At 38.7% G+C, this 17,750-nt stretch overlaps 1 protein-coding gene and 1 long non-coding RNA gene across 13 annotated transcripts in view; one reads left to right on the top strand and one right to left on the bottom strand.

Annotated features, from left to right (window-relative positions):
• PDE5A (phosphodiesterase 5A) overlaps positions 1-17,750 on the bottom strand; it is a 141,734-nt gene that overhangs the window by 33,909 nt on the left and 90,075 nt on the right. For all 5 annotated transcript variants that reach the window (XM_042935616.1, XM_042935613.1, XM_042935617.1 and 2 more), the window contains exon 12: positions 3,375-3,521. In XM_042935616.1, coding sequence (XP_042791550.1) covers positions 3,375-3,521 — 147 coding nt within the window. The remainder of the gene's footprint in view (positions 1-3,374; positions 3,522-17,750) is intronic.
• Positions 1-17,750, top strand: part of LOC122217917 — a 73,803-nt gene that overhangs the window by 39,701 nt on the left and 16,352 nt on the right. For 7 of the 8 annotated variants that reach the window (XR_006201754.1, XR_006201752.1, XR_006201749.1 and 4 more), the window contains 3 exons: positions 7,276-7,402; positions 7,818-7,901; positions 8,066-8,158. This is a non-coding gene — a long non-coding RNA (uncharacterized LOC122217917). The remainder of the gene's footprint in view (positions 1-7,275; positions 7,403-7,817; positions 7,902-8,065; positions 8,159-17,750) is intronic. The other variant, XR_006201753.1, reaches the window with a different exon arrangement.

The raw sequence follows: 17,750 nt of genomic DNA, 5'->3' as shown, positions 1-17,750 counted from the left end.
AACATTTTTTTATTTGAGTATAGTTAACATAGAATGTTACATTAGTTTCAGGTACACAACATAGTACTTCTCTATATGTCATGCTATGTTCACAAGTGTAGCGACCATCTGTCACCACACAATGCTATTACAACATTACTGACTGTATTCCCTATGATTTGCCATTCATTCCTGTGACTTATTCATTCCATACATTAAGTGGAGGCCTGTAGCTCCTACTCTTCCTCACCCATTTTGCCCATCCCCCCAACCCCTTTCCCTTTGGCAACCAGCAGTTTGCTCTCTATATTTATAGGCCTATCAGGATGTTCTTAACAGCATTTAGGAAAATTATGGTCAGATCGGCTCAGTGCTTGATGGATATGCTTGGCATGTTCAAATCTGAAATACAGTCTTTTGTACAGGACTACTGAATAATTATGTGCAATCTGGATGACTCTAGGGAGCATGCTCAATACCCTGAATCAGTCTCCAACAATTACAGAGGCTTCCTAAGTCCTGGGTGGCAGACTCAAAATGCTCTGGGAGAAAGAGAAGAAACAGAAAATAGCTCAGTTCCTGCCTTCAAGAAGCTCAATCGGTAGTGAAAATAATAGAAGTGCACATATAAAGGAAATAAATCCAATCGAGAAAACAAATTTTCAACAGTATTCCAAGTGGAGTGAAGTTAAACTTAAGGTTGAATCAGGCTCTGAGGAAGAGAAAAGCATGTTGTGGCAGGAAGTGGGGCAGACTTTCAAGTGGGACAGTCCATTTAGGAGGAATGACCTGTAACAGACAGAATGTGAAAATAAGCACAGCACATGCAGATTTGTTCAAGTTGAGTCAAGAGTCCATTTCATAGATGAGCAAGAGCAATGGTTGTGATGTTAATAGGAGAGTGACTCAAGATCTGGAAGCCAAGAAGAGACATGAAGACTTGACATATCTTTCAGTAGGAAATATTCTTTGTCATGATGCTAGCACCCTCACCAGCAATAACGTTTTAATTTTATCATCCTAAAACTATACTGACAAGAATATCTGAAATAAACATGACAGAAGAGTCACTAAGGCAGGAAGGTCAATCAGAATGACTGCTATTCAAATTGATGTTTGCCAGAATCAGAATAGTAGTTAATCAAACAGAAAAGGAGAGTAAATGAATGAGATACAGAGGAAAATTATCTGCCTAATAGTCAAAAATTGAAGGAAAGGTAAGAATAAAGATTGCCAAAGAAATTCTGAGTGACTATCTTCATATGCGACACTCAAATGCTATCTGAAAACGTATGGGTTTTTAAGAAATAAGTCAACTTATAAGAATTTCATAAACATGTAAAAGGATCACATTCCTTTGTTCTGGCCAGGCCCTTTAAACAGCATCATTGCTAGTTTAAAGTAAGGAAATCTGAGAATGGAAAGGGATTTGAAATGCTATCTTGCTTTTTAAGGTCCTGTAACTAGTAAGAAGCAGAACCGAGATTCACATTTAGAACTGGCCTTAAATGAGGTCTTTATTCCATTAATAGAAAAGGCTATTAAAAATGAGCCCTATAAGGGGCGCCTGGGAGGCTCAGTGGGTTGAGGGTCCGACTTGGGCTCAAGTCATGATCTCATGGTTGGTGGGTTCAAGCTCCGTGTCGGGCTCTGTGCTGATGGCTTGGAGCCTGCTTTGGATTCTGTGTCGCCCTCTCTCTCTGCCCCTCCCCTGCTCTCTCTCTCTCTCTCTCAAAAATAAACATTAATTTTTTTTTAAATGAGCCTATAACCTATAGTAGAGAAATTGGATGGGGTGATACAACCATTGTCAAATTTGGCTGAAGGAAGGAAGAAGTGACATGTACTCTACAACTGTCTTAGGTACTGTGTTAAGCAGCAAAACACCATCTACACACATCCACATGCATACAAACAGACAATCACATCGATGCATGTGTCATTCTCACAAGACCCTCATAAGGAAGTCATACCATTATCCCCAACTAACAGACTGTGAAACTGAGAACTTGAGAGATTAAGTGCTTAAGGAAATAAGAGCTACTCACTAGTAGGGCTATAACTCAAAATTCATGACCTTTTTACTCTTATCATGCTATCTGAATTTCTTCATTTGAAAACAGAGACAATAACAACCAGAGAACCTTTCTTGAGGGCTTCTTGAAATAATCAAATGACATGATATCCCTTAATCAACATGTTCTAGTAAGAGTGAAGTATTAATTAGACTTCACAGATAGTAGTTCCTTGTTTTCATCCAAGAGTAATAGAAACTTTGGCTAAATTTAAGAAAGAATACCCCAAGAATACCATAAATGACACTATATTACCGTTAGCTCTATTAGTCCTGAGTTTTCATTCCTAACTGTGTGAGGCTTTTGAGAGCAGGACAGCTCTTCGCTCAAATGAATACTTAGCACAGTGCTGGGTACACTGTTTATGTTAATAAATTTTCATTTTATGAATTAATGGATTGCTAAATAGTAGAGGCCTTCAAGGTATTTAAATTTCCAGACAGGAAATCTGTATAAGAAGACTAGAAATTCAACTGACCAGGGAAAGAACAAACAAACCAAAAAAAACAACTTTAAAGGTAAATTACTACATTTTGTTTTCAAACAATCCTTTCTATTCTCCCTTATTCTTTGATGCTAATACACATAGCCATTATGAAGATTTTCCCTGCACTCTGCAGCTGGTATTAGAAGATTCTGCCTGAAGTCTTGCTGTTTTCTGAGAGGTGAATAAGTAATCAACAGGGGTTAAAATCGGTTTTCATCCACACCCCACAGAGGTAACCCCTCTTGTTCGAACCACAAGCTTGGCTTCACATCAAGCGCCTGTACTCCCTTATTTCCAAAGGAGTTCACTCTGTTTTGGTCCTTCCCTGGCCTGTGTGATCATAACCTCTGCAATGAGATCAAGTTACTTCCGTTTAAAATTCTTCAGTGACTCACCACTGTTTTTCAGAATAAAATCCAAATTCCTCTGAACAGCTTACAAGGTTACATATGATTTGCATCGTAACCTTCCTCTCCACTTGCTTCCCTTGCCACTCTCACTCCCCCTCCACTAAGGCTCCCAGCCCATCCCCACTCTGTCCTCCTGGCTTTGTACATCCTTCTCCCCCTATTGGGGATAATGTCCCCTATTCTTCCACCTGGTGTTTGATGCATAGTAAAAATCCAATACGTGTCTTGTTAGGGTTGATCATTTTTCTTTGAAAATCTCAGGGATGCATTAGGTGACAGTATATTAATTGCTGAGACTTAAAAATCCCTATTCATACTAATTCTCTCTTAACACACACAGACACACACACACACACACACACACACACACACACACACACACACACACTTTTCACTTTTCCAAAGGACATGACTTATTCCTACCTCATGTTTCATCTGGAAGTTCTGCACAAGGTTGAGGTCAGTGAACATCCGAATTGTACACAGTGCCGTTTCTAGGTCAGACAGCTCAAAGTCACTGAAACTGAAGTCAGTAATTTTAAGTGTCTGAGCAGATGGTACAACAGCAACCTTAGGTGAAGAGAGAAGAACAAAATGAAATAAAGCTGTTAATTTTATAAAGCAGCAGTGATTCACAAAGTTTTCTCACTTTACTACAGGGAAGTAGTACATTTTGTTTATTTTTTCTTTCTAATGTGTACTCTAGAAATCTTTTGGTATAGGAGCTACTTCTGTTTTTTGGTTTTGTTTTTCAAATGAATCACTGGGGGAAGGGTGGGTAACTAATACGGTTCCAGGAAGATTAGGTAGAGGAGAGACGGTGACTACCCTGAGGTTGTACCTACAATAATAAGCAAAACTAAGGACTCCAGTGATCTGGCCCGTTTATACCCACTTAGTCTTAGTCATTCAGCAGATATTTACTGAGTAATTATTCTGGACCTGTCCCAGTACTATGGGCTGGGAATCAAGTGGTGAGCAGGATAACGATAATGTTCTAAGTATTGAATTCTCAAGACAATCTTATTAAGTTGACACTCTAGCTCTATTTTTCAGGTACAGAAGCTTTAAGCACACAGAGGCTAACTGCCTTACCTATAATAGCCAGCTAGTTAAGGAATGGAGCCCAGCTTCGAATCCAGGCGAACTATCCTATTTTCAGATTTGACACCATCTCTACTTGAGAAGAAGTCACCCAAGCCTGATCATGAGTCACCTAGAGTGCCTACTAAAAAATACCTCAGTGATTCTGACTCAGAAGATCTGGGATGGGTCTTGAGAAGCCAGTTTTGTTTTTTGAAGGAGGATCTGTTTTTTAATTAGTATCATTGGTTTTGATTCGATTATCATTTAATTGTAGTAAACACCCCTGAATTCTTCACATATACCTTGCTCTTTTTCACCTGCTTTTAGTACCTCCTGCTTCTCCGATAAAGTACCACTCTCTTTAACTGATGGACTCCTTTAAGAAACAGCTCCCATCCAAAAAAGGACTGGATGCCCTTCAGAGCGGACCCACCTTGGGAATACCTGTTTAATTACAGGAAGTTCACTATAATGTAATTTCCCGTTTATCTGTCTCCTAAGTACAGTGGGATCTATAGGCAGGACTGTATCTTTGTACCCATCTTTGTATCCACTGACTACTGATGGATACAGCTTTGGTATTTGTTGACATGAACATTTATTAAATGAATGAGAGGGAAAAATTTTATTCCCTTCACTTTCTATGAGTCATAAGTTCCAGTTTTAAGGTCCCAAAACCTCTAAAGAGGGGGAAGCCCATTAACTTGAGTTGGAAAACTAGCCGACCTGGCAAATACATTCCAATCTGTTATACTATTTAAAAATTTGGGAGATTTTAACAAGACAGCAAAAAAGGATTTCTGGCTTCAGAAAAATCAGGCCATTCCGAGCCCCAATTCTCATGAAGCAACACTGGCCAAAGCCAGGGCACCTGGCTCCCTCAGACTGAGCAGAACTTTCAGGCTCGTCTCTTAGATTTCCTATCAGGCCCCTGTGGGCATCAGAACATGCAGGAACCCCATTCCTTCACCCCCTTGACCATTCCCTCCCAGCACTTCAACTGCTTTAGCCAGATTGGACTGCAATCTACCTGATGAAAAGAGGCTTTAACTTGGTGCCAGGCAGAGAGAAGACAAATTAGGAAATCTGAACCCAATTTCTTCCCCTTAATGTCTTTTCCTCATCTCCCTCCAAACCCCTTACTTTTCCTATGAGTATCTAGGATATCACTACTCCACTTTACCTCCATCTTTTGGGAAGTAAAAAGATCAAAATAATAAAATCTCATGAAGCAATCCACAGCTTTCCCCAACCAATCTTGGGGTGCTAGCCCATTCTCCTGCTCGCTTGACCTTTATATTGTACTCATGTATACCAGGCATGTTTAAACTTTAAGTTAATGCCCCCCTCTTCATATTCCAAACTAAGAGTTTTTTCCCAAGCCCAAAATTCACGAGAAAATATGCCTTCTGTTAAGTCAATTCCACAGGCTACTGCGTGGGCTGAAACAGGGGAAGAGAGGAGGATTTAAATGTTTAGATAAAGGGCTTCATTGTTTACACCGGCCTCCGCCTCCGACATCAGAGATTGGAGCAGGCAACTGGAGCGCAGCTCAGAAGTGTGGAGGTGGGAATAAGCCCACCTTTTAACTCGAGGCAGATTGCTGCTGTTTCCCTTAAACAGACTGCACTCAACAAGAGAACAGATGTTTTTTCCTTAGGGCACCATTATTCTTATGGAAGAAGTTTTCTTTCTCTCCTTCCACAAAGGATATTCTAAAAGCTATGGGACAAAGGCAGCCAACACAGCTTGTGCCTCTCCCCTTGACACTCTAATTCCCAAACCCTCTAGTGAGAGAAAAGAATCTTTTGCTTGTTCTATCACACCACACCACCGACTCAACCTTTCAGAGATGATCCAGTGGGGATGTATAAACATTTTCCTTCAGAACCTGGTGGTCAGTGATACATGGGTTCAGAATTCTCGGAACTGATTGCTAACAAGCCATAAGAAAGTTGGATGTCATTTATAGCCCTTGTAAACTGCTTCTTTGACCATCATAAGACAATTCAACTTTCCGTTTTTCTCGAAAGGTCTTGGGATAAAGGTGACTTTAGATAAAACATATTACCTGTCAATATTACTTCCCATTTTATAAAACAAGATATTCTACAGTTTACTAATAGCAGAGAATAGGGTTTGTGGTATTTCTGGGATAGGCTACGTTATATATAATTCTGGATTTTCACAATCGCTTCTTTTAGTGACACCTTATTTTGTTAAGTGACTTTAGGGGATAATATAACTTATTGCATCGTGGTATTGAAGACTAGCAGAAATAACATTTTTAAAAAGATTTTATAAAGCACATTTTATAAACGTGTATGTGTCTTCTGGTTGCATAATCCAATTCAACTATCATACCATCTAATCCCAACAAATACCGGTTATTCCTCTACATGGAAGCATAATGCCTGTGACTCCCCAGGCAACAGTGTTTAGATATTTTATTGCTTAATTCAAATATCGTTGAGCTCTTCTAGAGTTGGGAGTTTAATTTGTGTCAAAAATAACCAAATATGGAATGCAAAAAGTACACGAAGCCCAGTGGGTTAAAGATTCAATCTGGTAAAAAGGTCAATAGTATAATATCATTTTTCTTCTATAATTGGATCTGCCACTCAAACTAATGAAGAAACTAGGCTAGCTTCATGACACTTTAGAGGGGATTCTTCATTTAAGTCACGTTTTTATGACCTCCTGTTTTTTATGACCTTCTTTCTAAAGCTGTGGCTCTTTTTCACCATTTTTGCAAAATTTTTAAAAAACACAACCAACTTTGGCAGTGAAATTCACTAAGGGTGGAATGAAACATATCCTTGGGAGTAGGGCTGGATTGGGTTAAAGGAAGTAGTAGTATTCAGAATTTTTAAAATAATTTAATTTCTCTGCCATCGTTACTCAAAAGCAGTTGTTCTGAACACCATCTTGACAGATATGGAGCTAAATGTTAAACTGACCACCAGCTAACAAAATCCTAGATTAGCTACCACATTTGCATTTCAGCATTAGATAATGACCATGAAAAGCGGGACTTTTAAGTGAAGCACATGGTAAAACGGTATGTTTGCTATTAAGGGGTTCTAGTCCCAATGTTCCACAGACTTTATCACCCTCAACAAGATGTTCAACCACTCTGTCAAATTCTCACCTGTAAAATGAAGGGGCAGAGGTGGATTAGAGTGTCTCTAAGGTTTAATATTCTGAAATTATGGTATATTTATCTCTCTGGCCACAGGACTCCAGGACCTCTTATTGTCTTCTCTTTTGGAACCAGAAGCCACCCTGTATGGGGCACCTGAATCTTGCCACTGACCTTCCTGTACCAGGCTCAATCTCTCTCTCTGACCCTCTCATCATTTAAGGTAAATGGATGGATGCACCGTAGCTGTTGTGGCTCTGTTGTGTTTTTCATGCTCAATTCCACATTCGTGTCACTGTCAGGCTTCTTGACACATGAGAGAAAGGAATCTTCCACAACTCTTGGCTAAACAGAGGACCACTCTGCCTGAGTGTAGAGGAGGATTAGACTGGGTATGTGGCAGCCTCTTTACTTACTGTAGTAATGCTCTAAATGAAAATTTGAGTTTCCTGAAATCACCATGTTGTTTTTTTTTTTTTTTTTTTTTGGTGGGCGGAGGAGGTCTACACTTTTGCCATTTGTTTTTAAGGTTGATTAATACTCTTTCTCACTTCCAGGCCTCTTTAACTGTTTTTCCTCCGCTTAGAATGCATCCCCCCAAGTTTTCATATAGCTAGTTCTTTTCTTATCCTTCCCAGCTGCACCAGGGAAACATTCACTGGTACATCCCTTTGGGAGATACTATACCAGACTCCATCAGCATCTATTTCAACCTTGTACTGGTGAGCCTTCATTTTTTTGAAGAGTTTAGAAAACTCAAAAATATACTTCTCTGCTCCCTTTACGGCCAGGGTTCTAGCTTAGTTTTGGTTTCTTCAGTGAACTACAGGCATACTTTGTTTTACTGCATTTTGCAGACATTGTGTTTGTCTGTTTTTTTAAACAGTTGAAGATTAATGGCAACCCTGCATCGAGAAATCTGTCAGCACCATTTTTTCCTACAGCATCTGCTCTCTTCATGTCTCTGTGTCACATTTTGGTAATTTTCACAATATTTCAAACTTTCCCATTATTATTCTATGTGTTATAATGATCTGTGATAAGTGATCTTTGATATTACTACTGTAATTGCTTTGGGGTACCACAAACTGTGCTCACATAAGATGGTAAACTTAGTCGGTAAATGTGGTAGGTGTTCTGACTGCTTCACCAGCCCGCTGTTCCACCATCTCTCTCTCTCTCCGTCTCCTCAGGCCTCCCTATTCCCTGAGACACAACAATATTGAAATGAGGTCAATTAATAACCCTGCAGTGCCTTCTAAGTGTTCAAGTGAAAGGATGAGCTGCACATCTCTCACTTGAATCTAAAGGTAGAAATGATTAAGCTTAGTGAGCAAGGTATGTCAAAAGCCACGGTAGGCCAAAAGCTAGGCCTCATGCTCTAGTTAGCCAAGTTGAGAATGAAAAGGAAAAGTTCTTGAAAGAAGGTAAAAGTGCTACTCCTGCGAAGGCACAAATGATAAGAAAGTGAAATAGCCTTCTTGTTGATATGGAGAAAGCGTTAGTAGTCTGGATGGAAGATCAAACCAGCCACAACATTACCTTAAATCAAAGCCTAATCCCAGGGCAAGACCTTAACTCTCTTCAGATCTGTGAAAGCTGAGAGAGGTGAAGAAGCTGCAGAAGAAAAGTCTGAAGCTGGCAGAGGTTGGCTCATGAGGTTTAAAGAAAGAAAATTCTTCATAACATCAAGTGCAAGGTGAAGCAGCAAGTGCTGATGTGGAAGCTGCAGGAAGTTCTCCAGAAGATCTAGTGAAGATAATTAATGAAGGTGGCTACACTAAACAACAGGTTTCCAATAGAGAAGAAGCACCTTCTATTGGAAGAAGATGCCATCTAGGACTTTCACAGCTAGAGACAAGTTATTTGCAAATATCTTCTTCCATTCAGTAGGCTGCCTTTTTGTTTTGGTTTTGTTATGTAAAACTGTTCTTGTTTGATATAGTCCCATTTGTTTATTTTTGCTTTTGTTGCCCTTGCCTGAGGAGACAGATGATGTCAGAGTTTATTGCCTATGTTTTCTTCTAAGAGTCTTATGGTTTCCACTATGACCTTTAAGTCTTTAATCCATTTTGAGTTTATTTTTGTATATAGTATAAGTGGCCCATTTTCATTCTTTTGCACGTAGCTGTCCAGTTTTCTCAACACCATTTACTGAAGAGACTGTCTTTTAACCGTTGTATATTCTTACCTTCTTTGTTGAAGACCAATTAACCATAGGTCAATACATTGATTGACCTCCTGACCTCAAACCTCCTGACCACAGATTTCTGCACTCTTTAGTCAGTTGCATTGGTCTATGTGACTGTTTTTGTGCCAGTAGTAAACTGTTCTGATTACTCAGCTTTGTAGTATAGTCTGAAAACAGCAAGCGTGATTCCTCCAGCTTTGCTCTTCCTTCTCAAGGTTGCTTTGGTTATTGGGGGGCTTTTGTGGTACCATGCAAATGTTAGAATTAGTTGTTTGAGTTCTGTAAAAAATGCCATTGGAGGTGACTGGGTGCCTCAGTCAGTTAAGCGTCCGACTCTTTCACTCATCTCTAGGAATTTTTTTCTTTCCTCTTTGATTTGTTCACTGACCCATTGGTTGTTTAGTAGCATATTGTGTAGTCTCCATGTGTCTGTATTTTTTCCACTTTTCTTCTTGTAATTCATTTCTAGTTCATACAGTTGTGGTTGGAAAAGACACTTGATAACCCTCTTGTTGGAGTGATCCCTTCATCATTATGTCATGCCTTTCTTTTTCTTGTTACAATCTTTGTTTTAAAGTCTATTTTGCTTTTTTAATTTTTTTTGCTTCTATCTGCATGAAATATCTTTTTCCATTCCTTCATTTTCAGTCTATGTGTGCTTTTATTTTTTTAGAGAGAAAGAGCAGGGGAGGGGGCAGAGGGACAGAGAGAGAATCTTAAGCAGGCTCCACGCTCAGCAGAGAGCCTGATGCAGGGCTCAATCTCACCACCTTGGGATCGTGACCTGAGCTGAAATCAAGACTTGAATGCTTAACTGATTGAGCCACCCAGGCACCCCTATGTGTGTTTTTACATCTCAAGTGAGTCTCTGTAGGTAATGTATAAGTTGGTCTTTTTTTTTTTAACCTATTCAGCCACCCTATTTCTTTTGATGGGAGCATTTAGTCTATTTACATTTAATTACTGACAGATATGTAGATATGTACTTATTGCCATTTTGTTGATTGTTTTCTGGTTGTTTTTGTAGTTCTCTGTTCCTTTTTCTCTTGCTTTCTTCCTGTATGATTTTGTGACTGTCTTTAGGGTTATGTTTTTATTCCTTACTCTCAATTTTTTGTATATCTATTGTAGGGATTTCATTTGTGGTTACCATAAAGTTCATATATAACTTCCTAGGTATATACCAGTCTGTATTAAGTTGATGGTCACTAAAGTTCAAGCACATTCTAAAGCATTAGATTTTCACTCTCCCCAATACATTTTTTGACATCATATTTTACACATATTTTGTGTATTCTTTGAATAATTATTGTAGATATAGAAAATTTTTATTACTTTTGTCTTTTAAACTCCATAATAGTTATATAAGTTGTTGACCTAGTACCTTTACTATATCTTTACCTATACCAGTGAGATTTTTTTTCTTTAATAATTTTCTTATTGCTAATTATGGCTTTTCCTTTTCCATTTAATGAAGTATCTTTTAAAGTTTCTTGTAAGGTCAGTTTAGTGGTGATAAACTCCTTTAGCTTTTGCTTATTGAGGAATCTCCTTATCTCGCCTTCAATGCTGAGTGATAACCTTGCCAGGTAGAATATTATTGTTGTTGTTGTTTTCCTTTCAGCAGTTTGAATATATCATACCACTCCCTCTGGCGTATAAAGTTTCTGCTGAAATATCAGCTGATAATTTTATATGGGCTCCCTTGTATGTAACTAGTTGTTTTTCTCTTGCTGCTTTTAAAATTATCTCTTTATCTTTAACTTCTGACATCTTGATTATAATGTGTCTTGGTATGGGTATCTTTGGGTTCATCTTTTTGGGGCTCTCTGTGCTTCCTGGAGTTGAGTGTTTTCTTCCTTCACCAGGTTAGGGAAGTTTTGTGGCATTATTTCTTCAAGCAGGTTTTCTGTCCCTCTCTCTCTCTCTTCACCTTCTGGAACCCCTATAATGTGAGTGTTAGTATGCTTAATGTCCCTTAAACTATTGTCACTTTTAAAAATTTTCTTTTCTTTTGGTTCTCATTGGGAGATTCTCCCCTACCCCTACCCTAATCTTAGAGAATCTGTACTTCTGCATCTGCTGTAGATTCTAGCTTTTCATTTCAGTTATTGTATTCTTCAGCTGATTGGCTCTCTTTTGTATTTTCTATCTCTCTGTTGAAGTTCTCATTGTATTCAACCATTCTTCTCCCAAGATCAATAAGCATCATTATGACCATTTCTTTGAACTTTTTATCTGGTGGATTGTTTATTTCATTTATTTGTTCTCTGCAGTTTTGTCTTGTTCTTTCATTTGGAACATGTTTTTCTGTCTCTTCATTTTGTCCCCTGACTCTCTGTGTTTGCTTCTATATATTGAGTAGATCAGTTATGTCTCCTTGTCTCAAAGGAGTAGCTCTATATAGAAACTATCCTGTGGGGCCCTGTCGTGGAAACTCTCCTGGTTACCCATCCCACCCAACACCACCCTCTGGGTGTGGCAGGGTGGAGGGCCAATCACTGGTTGTGGTGGGGTGAGGTTACCTGGGGCAGTGCCACTGTCACCAAGGCCACCCATCAGGTGTGGTGGGGCAGACAGCCACTTGAGAGGAGCACTGGCCAGAGCTGGTGGGTTGGGTGAGGCAATTTGCAGGGAAATGCCAGGGTAGGGCAAGCAGTGCTAGCACTGTAGATGGATAGTGTCAGAAACAGCACTTGCTAGGTAGGGCAGCTACTCAGGACAAGTAGGTAGAAGGGGAGTGAAAAAGAAAATGGCATTCACAGTACTTCTATCCCTGGATAAAGTTCCAACAGATCCCAAATTAGTTCTGTGCCCTAAATTTAGTCAATTAAATTAGTCAATGAATCTCATTCACATGTAATACAGGTACTTTTCAAATTCTTGCCTCTGCTCTGGGACTCAGAGCAAGTGAGACTGTGCACATGCCCTTTATGAGTGGAGTCTTGATTTCCTGCTGTCTTCTGGCTCTCCTGGACTTAAGCCCCACTGGTTTTCAAAGCCAGATGTTATGGGAGCTCATCTTCCCAGTGCAGGTTTCCTGGGTCAGAGAACCCAAAGGTCAGAGGGCCTTTGCAGTCATGATATCCTCCCATTTGTTGCCATGCTGGGGAGGTGTGAGTCCTGAGTTTAGTAGACTGTCTCTGCCTCTTTGCCACTCCTGGTCATCTTGATGCGACTATTTCTTTATATCCTTAGTTGTGTAAAATCTTAGGTCTGCTAGTCTTCAAGTTGTTTTTGGAGATAGTTGTTTTTAAACAAAAACAATTTTTTAACATTTATTTTTTGAGAGACAGAATGTGAGCAGGAGAAGGGCAGAGAGAAGGAGTCACAGATTCCAAAGTGGGCTTCTGGCTCTGAGCTGTCAGCACAGAGCCTGACGTGGGGATTGAGCTCACAAACCATGAGATCATGACCTGAGCCGAAGTCAGACGCTTAATCGACTGAGCCACCCAGGCACCCTGATAAGTTGTTTTATATGTAGTTGTAGTTTTGGTGTGTCCATGGGAGGCAGTGAGCTCTGGATCTGAACTGCAAATCTAAACATTCTATTTCTTGAAGCATTAATGTAGCCAAAACCTAGATTCAATCTTACCTTGCAGGTTGCTGAATTACAGTGTAGCATGAAATCACAGACTTGCCACATCTCTTATGTGAATTACTACATATACCTCAGACCATTCTAGATATTCTAGAATGTCTCTATATTATATAATCTCACAATGCCCTACACTTTAAAGTTATAGCCTTTTTTCTGATTATAATCATATAATATTGTATAATTATGTTATACATACAGTCCTTCACTATTCAAGTTCGAAGAGGGTAGAGACTTATTTATTGTTATGTGGAGCCCACATAGAGTAGGAGGTAAATATAAATGTGTGAATGAAAATCTTTTTGATATGATCAAGCACCTAACCAGTTCTCCATAATATTTAATTAATTTAATTTAATTTGGCAAAGAGTTATAATACAAATGTTAACATTAATAATGAACCATGCTGTGCCAGAAACAACAGATATATTATAGAATATGCTTTCTTACCCTATAGTTCAATTATGAATTTTATTTGCTTTAAAAAATTTTTAAATATAGTTGAATTCTTTTCGTCTGCACAATAAATATTTCATTACTATAGTTTTTTAACAATCAGCTTCAGCTTAAGTCTCATTAAAGTTTGATTCATTCACTTCCAAGAACACTGGAAACTCATGATGGGAAAGCGATGACCAATATCCTACCAACTCTGGCAAGAAGTTACTCAAAATGGTCAATTCTAGATTACTGCCCTCGAGTAGAAAACTGGTTAAACTTTAAACAAAGGTTTACACTTGTTCTTACAACACATGGTACATTTTTCTTCCAGATAGTCCACCTACCTCTTCCACCTAGACTAATTTAAAAAATGAGTGTATACTTCATTGAAGTGCAAATTATTAGAAGGGCTCAGGCAAAAAGACTTGGAACATGACAAGGTACATCAAAATCTTGATGCTGCTACTACTAGACTGAGAACTGATTTTCCTCCCACTGTTAGCACTATTAACAACTAATACTTCCTGGGCACATAGGTACCAGGAACTCCAGTCACTACTCTGCAGGGTAAATTCTTCTATTATCCTCTTTTTATACATAAAGAATCTGAGACACGGAGAAGTCACAGATTTGCCTGAGATCATGGAGCTGGAAGTTGAACCTGGTTTCTCTCTAGCCCTATGCTTCTTTATGTATTTCATCAACTATTAAGTAAGCTGTTTCTAGTTTCATAATCATTTTAAGAAGAAAGAAAGCAAAATCTTATTGGATACTGAAGGAGTTTGGGTTATGTTATTTCAGGCTAGATTATAGGCTCTCTAAAACTCTATATTTTCCAGAATCTACTGATTGATTCATTCACTCACTTAACAAGATATGTAAACCAGGTTCTTGTTCAGCAATCACTAGATGGTAGCTATGATGATGACGACTCAAGAACTAATAGCCTGATGGAGAGGATAGGCACATAAATAATTGAAATACATAGTTTTTAAAGTTTAATGACACAAGGATGTTAGTAGTTTGCACATGCTCCCTAATAACACAACGATAGATAATGAAAATACATACTTAACTACTTTTTTTAGTCACTTGTGATGGTTAATTTTATGTCTCACTTGACTAGACACACTAAACACTATTTCTGTGTATGTCTGTGAAAGTATTTCTGTATTTCTGGATGAGATGAGCACTGAATCAGTGGACTCAGTAGACTTCCCTCTTCACTGTGGGTGGACATCATGCATCTGTCCAGGGCCTGAATAGAACAAAAGGTAGAGGAAGGAAGAACATGCCTTTTTTGCTTCCTATGAAGTTGGAATATCTCATCTTATCTTCTCAGGCCCTTGGACTTGGATTTCAAGCATCAGCTCCTCTGTTCTCAGGCCTTTAGACTCAAACTGAATTATACCACTGGTTTTCCTGGGTCTCCAACCTTGCAGACATAACACTGCTGGAATTCTCAGCCCCCATAACTGTGTGAGCCAATTCTTCAGAATAAATCTCTCTCCTACTAGTTCTGTTTCCCTGGAGAACCTGAATATAGTCACCTATTTTTCTAAAGTCAAAGACAACCAACGGAATGGGAAAGGACATTTGTAAATGACATATCGGACAAAGGGCTAGTATGCAAAATCTATAAAGAACTCACCAAACTCCACACCTGAAAAAAAAATAATCCAGTGAAGAAATGGGCAGAAAACATGAATAGACACTTCTCTAAAGAAAACATCCAGATGGCCAACAGGCACATGAAAAGATGCTCAACGTCACTCCTCATCAGGGAAATACAAATCAAAACCACTCACACCAGTCGAGTGGCTAAAATGAACAAATCAGGAGACTATAGATGCTGGTGAGGATGTGGAGAAACGGGAACCCTCTTGCACTGTTGGTGGGAATGCAAACTGGTGCAGCTGCTCTGGAAAACAGTGTGGAGGTTCCTCAAAAAATTAAAAATAGACCTACCCTATGACCCAGCAGTAGCACTGCTAGGAATTTACCCAAGGGATACAGGAGTACTGAGGCACAGAGGCACTTGTACCCCAATGTTTACAGCAGCACTCTCAACAATAGCCAAATTATGGAAAGAGCCTAAATGTCCCTCAACTGATGAATGGATAAAGAAGTTGTGGTTTACATATACAATGGAAAGCCACTTGGCAATGAGAAAGAATGAAATCTGGCCTTTTGTAGCAACGTGGATGGAACTGGACAGTGTTAGGCTAAGTGAAATAAGTCAGACAGAGAAAGACAGATACCATATGTTTTCACTCTTATGTGGATCCTGAGAAACTTAACAGAAGACCATGGGGGGGGGGAAGGGGAAAAAAAAAGAGAGGGAGGGAGGCAAACCATATGAGACTCTTAAAAACTGAGAATAAACTGAGGGTTGATGGGGGGGTGGGAGGGAGGGGAAGTGGGTATGCACATTGAGGAGGGCACCTATTGGGCTGAGCACTGGGTGTTGTATGGAAACCAATTTGACAATAAATTTCATATTAAAATAAATAAATAAAGTCAAAGAGAATCTATCCTGAACTTCATATAAGACAAACAACCTTTTTTTTTTTTTTTTCAATTCAACTGTTTCTCATTATGAAGGCCTCTACACAAGTGTAGAGGGTGGGTGCCTCTTTGTTTACTTAATAGAGAAATAAAACTTTATAGGAAATAATCTATTTGTAAAGTGTATAGTCTCCTTGAAACCCAAAAAGCATGTGTCCATGGAAAATAATATACTTGGGTAAGGTAAATAAAAGGATCATTTAAAAATTATTGAGTTTCTTATTTTGGGTGGATGCCTCATGAAAAAGGTTTATATTTAGCCTGTGGCAAAGTCTCTGGTCACCTCAGAAGAAAATAAAGACATGTGGCCACATGGCTACACAACTTGCTCGACTGTATAACCTTAATACAAAAAAAGGTCACACTGCTATCAAAGGCATTCTACCCGCCTTAGGTCTGAAGTATCAAATCTCAAGAGCTAAAATAAAAATTACAAAATAACTCCTAACTGCCAACTGTTACGGCAAGGCTCCCTTATTCAGAAAGTCATTTCTTAAAATAAGTTTGAAAAGAAGAGCAGACACTGAACTTGGCCATCCATAAAATGTCAAATTCTTCCTATTAGCTTCAGTATTGTATAAAGGCATTTTGTTACATTACTCCTGACGTTTATTCATTATAAATGTTAGGATGAAAAGAGGTTTTCCTCAATGATCAATTATTGAAGGAAACTATTTTCAGGCATAAAATTAATGTAAGATATCTCATGGGTTCATTGGTAGCTACAAGCAGAGAGCCTCAGTTAGGTGTTTTAAGCTCTCCCTATCAGTCCCTGATCACTACCCCCACCTATTGGGGCACCATTTTATGCGGAGCAGTTTGTTTCTAGATCTTTGAATAAAGCTAGTTTGACAGCCATCACATTATACTTTACAGAAGGCTAATGTCTCTCTTCCCTACTTCTAACATGCACAGAAAACATGTTTTTAGAGAAAAAATCCATACCACTTACAAGCCTGTTAGAATTTATCTTTCTCTAAGAGGGAAGTGAATCCAAATACATATGAAAAAGAAATCTTACTTATACAAAGGGAAGTAAATAACCAACTTAGTATGTGGAACCGAATCTTACAGAGAATAAAGAAGTGAATAAGGCACAGCACGGCTGGATTAGCATATTTTCTTCAATAACGATATCAACATGTTTTATGATTTTTCCTTCTTTCTAACATTATATAAATGTGACTATTTATTTATTTATTTATTTTCAAATGTTTTTATTTACTTTTGAGAGAGAAAGCATGAACTGGGGAGGGGTGGAGAGATTGGGGGACGGAGGATCCGAAGTGGGCTCTGCAGAGAGCAATGAGTCTGACACAGGGCTCGAACTCCACGAACTGTGAGATCATGACCTGAGCCAAAGTTGGATGCTCAACGAACTGAGCCACCCAGGTGTCCCTAAATGTCATCTTTTAAATCTCAATGGCAAAGAGGCACAGAATATAAAAACTAATGAGCATACAGTTTTCAAAACCATGCAAAGATGGCACATGCTAATGTCAAGATTCTGATAATATGTACATATGCTTATAAGTAAAACTCTCAGGGTAAATTTATGACTAAATGAGGAATTAGTCTGGTTAACATCTATTTAGTATATAAGAAGCTGAAGAATGGTGCCACTATATTCTGGAGCTAAGATTACCATTGGAAGTAATGTACTAGTGAATTCAAAGCAGAAAAGATAAGATTAGCTTGCCGAAGGAAAGCAGGAAGAATCAAACAGAATTTACTAAGTCTTGCCAATGTGGAAAAGACACAGCCCAGTTAATG

The sequence above is a fragment of the Panthera leo genome, chromosome B1 (genome assembly GCF_018350215.1).
Source record: "Panthera leo isolate Ple1 chromosome B1, P.leo_Ple1_pat1.1, whole genome shotgun sequence".
Lineage (NCBI taxonomy): Eukaryota > Metazoa > Chordata > Mammalia > Carnivora > Felidae > Panthera > Panthera leo.
The sequence above is the reverse complement of the archived record's forward strand: the minus strand, read 5'-3'. Positions and strand labels throughout refer to the sequence as shown.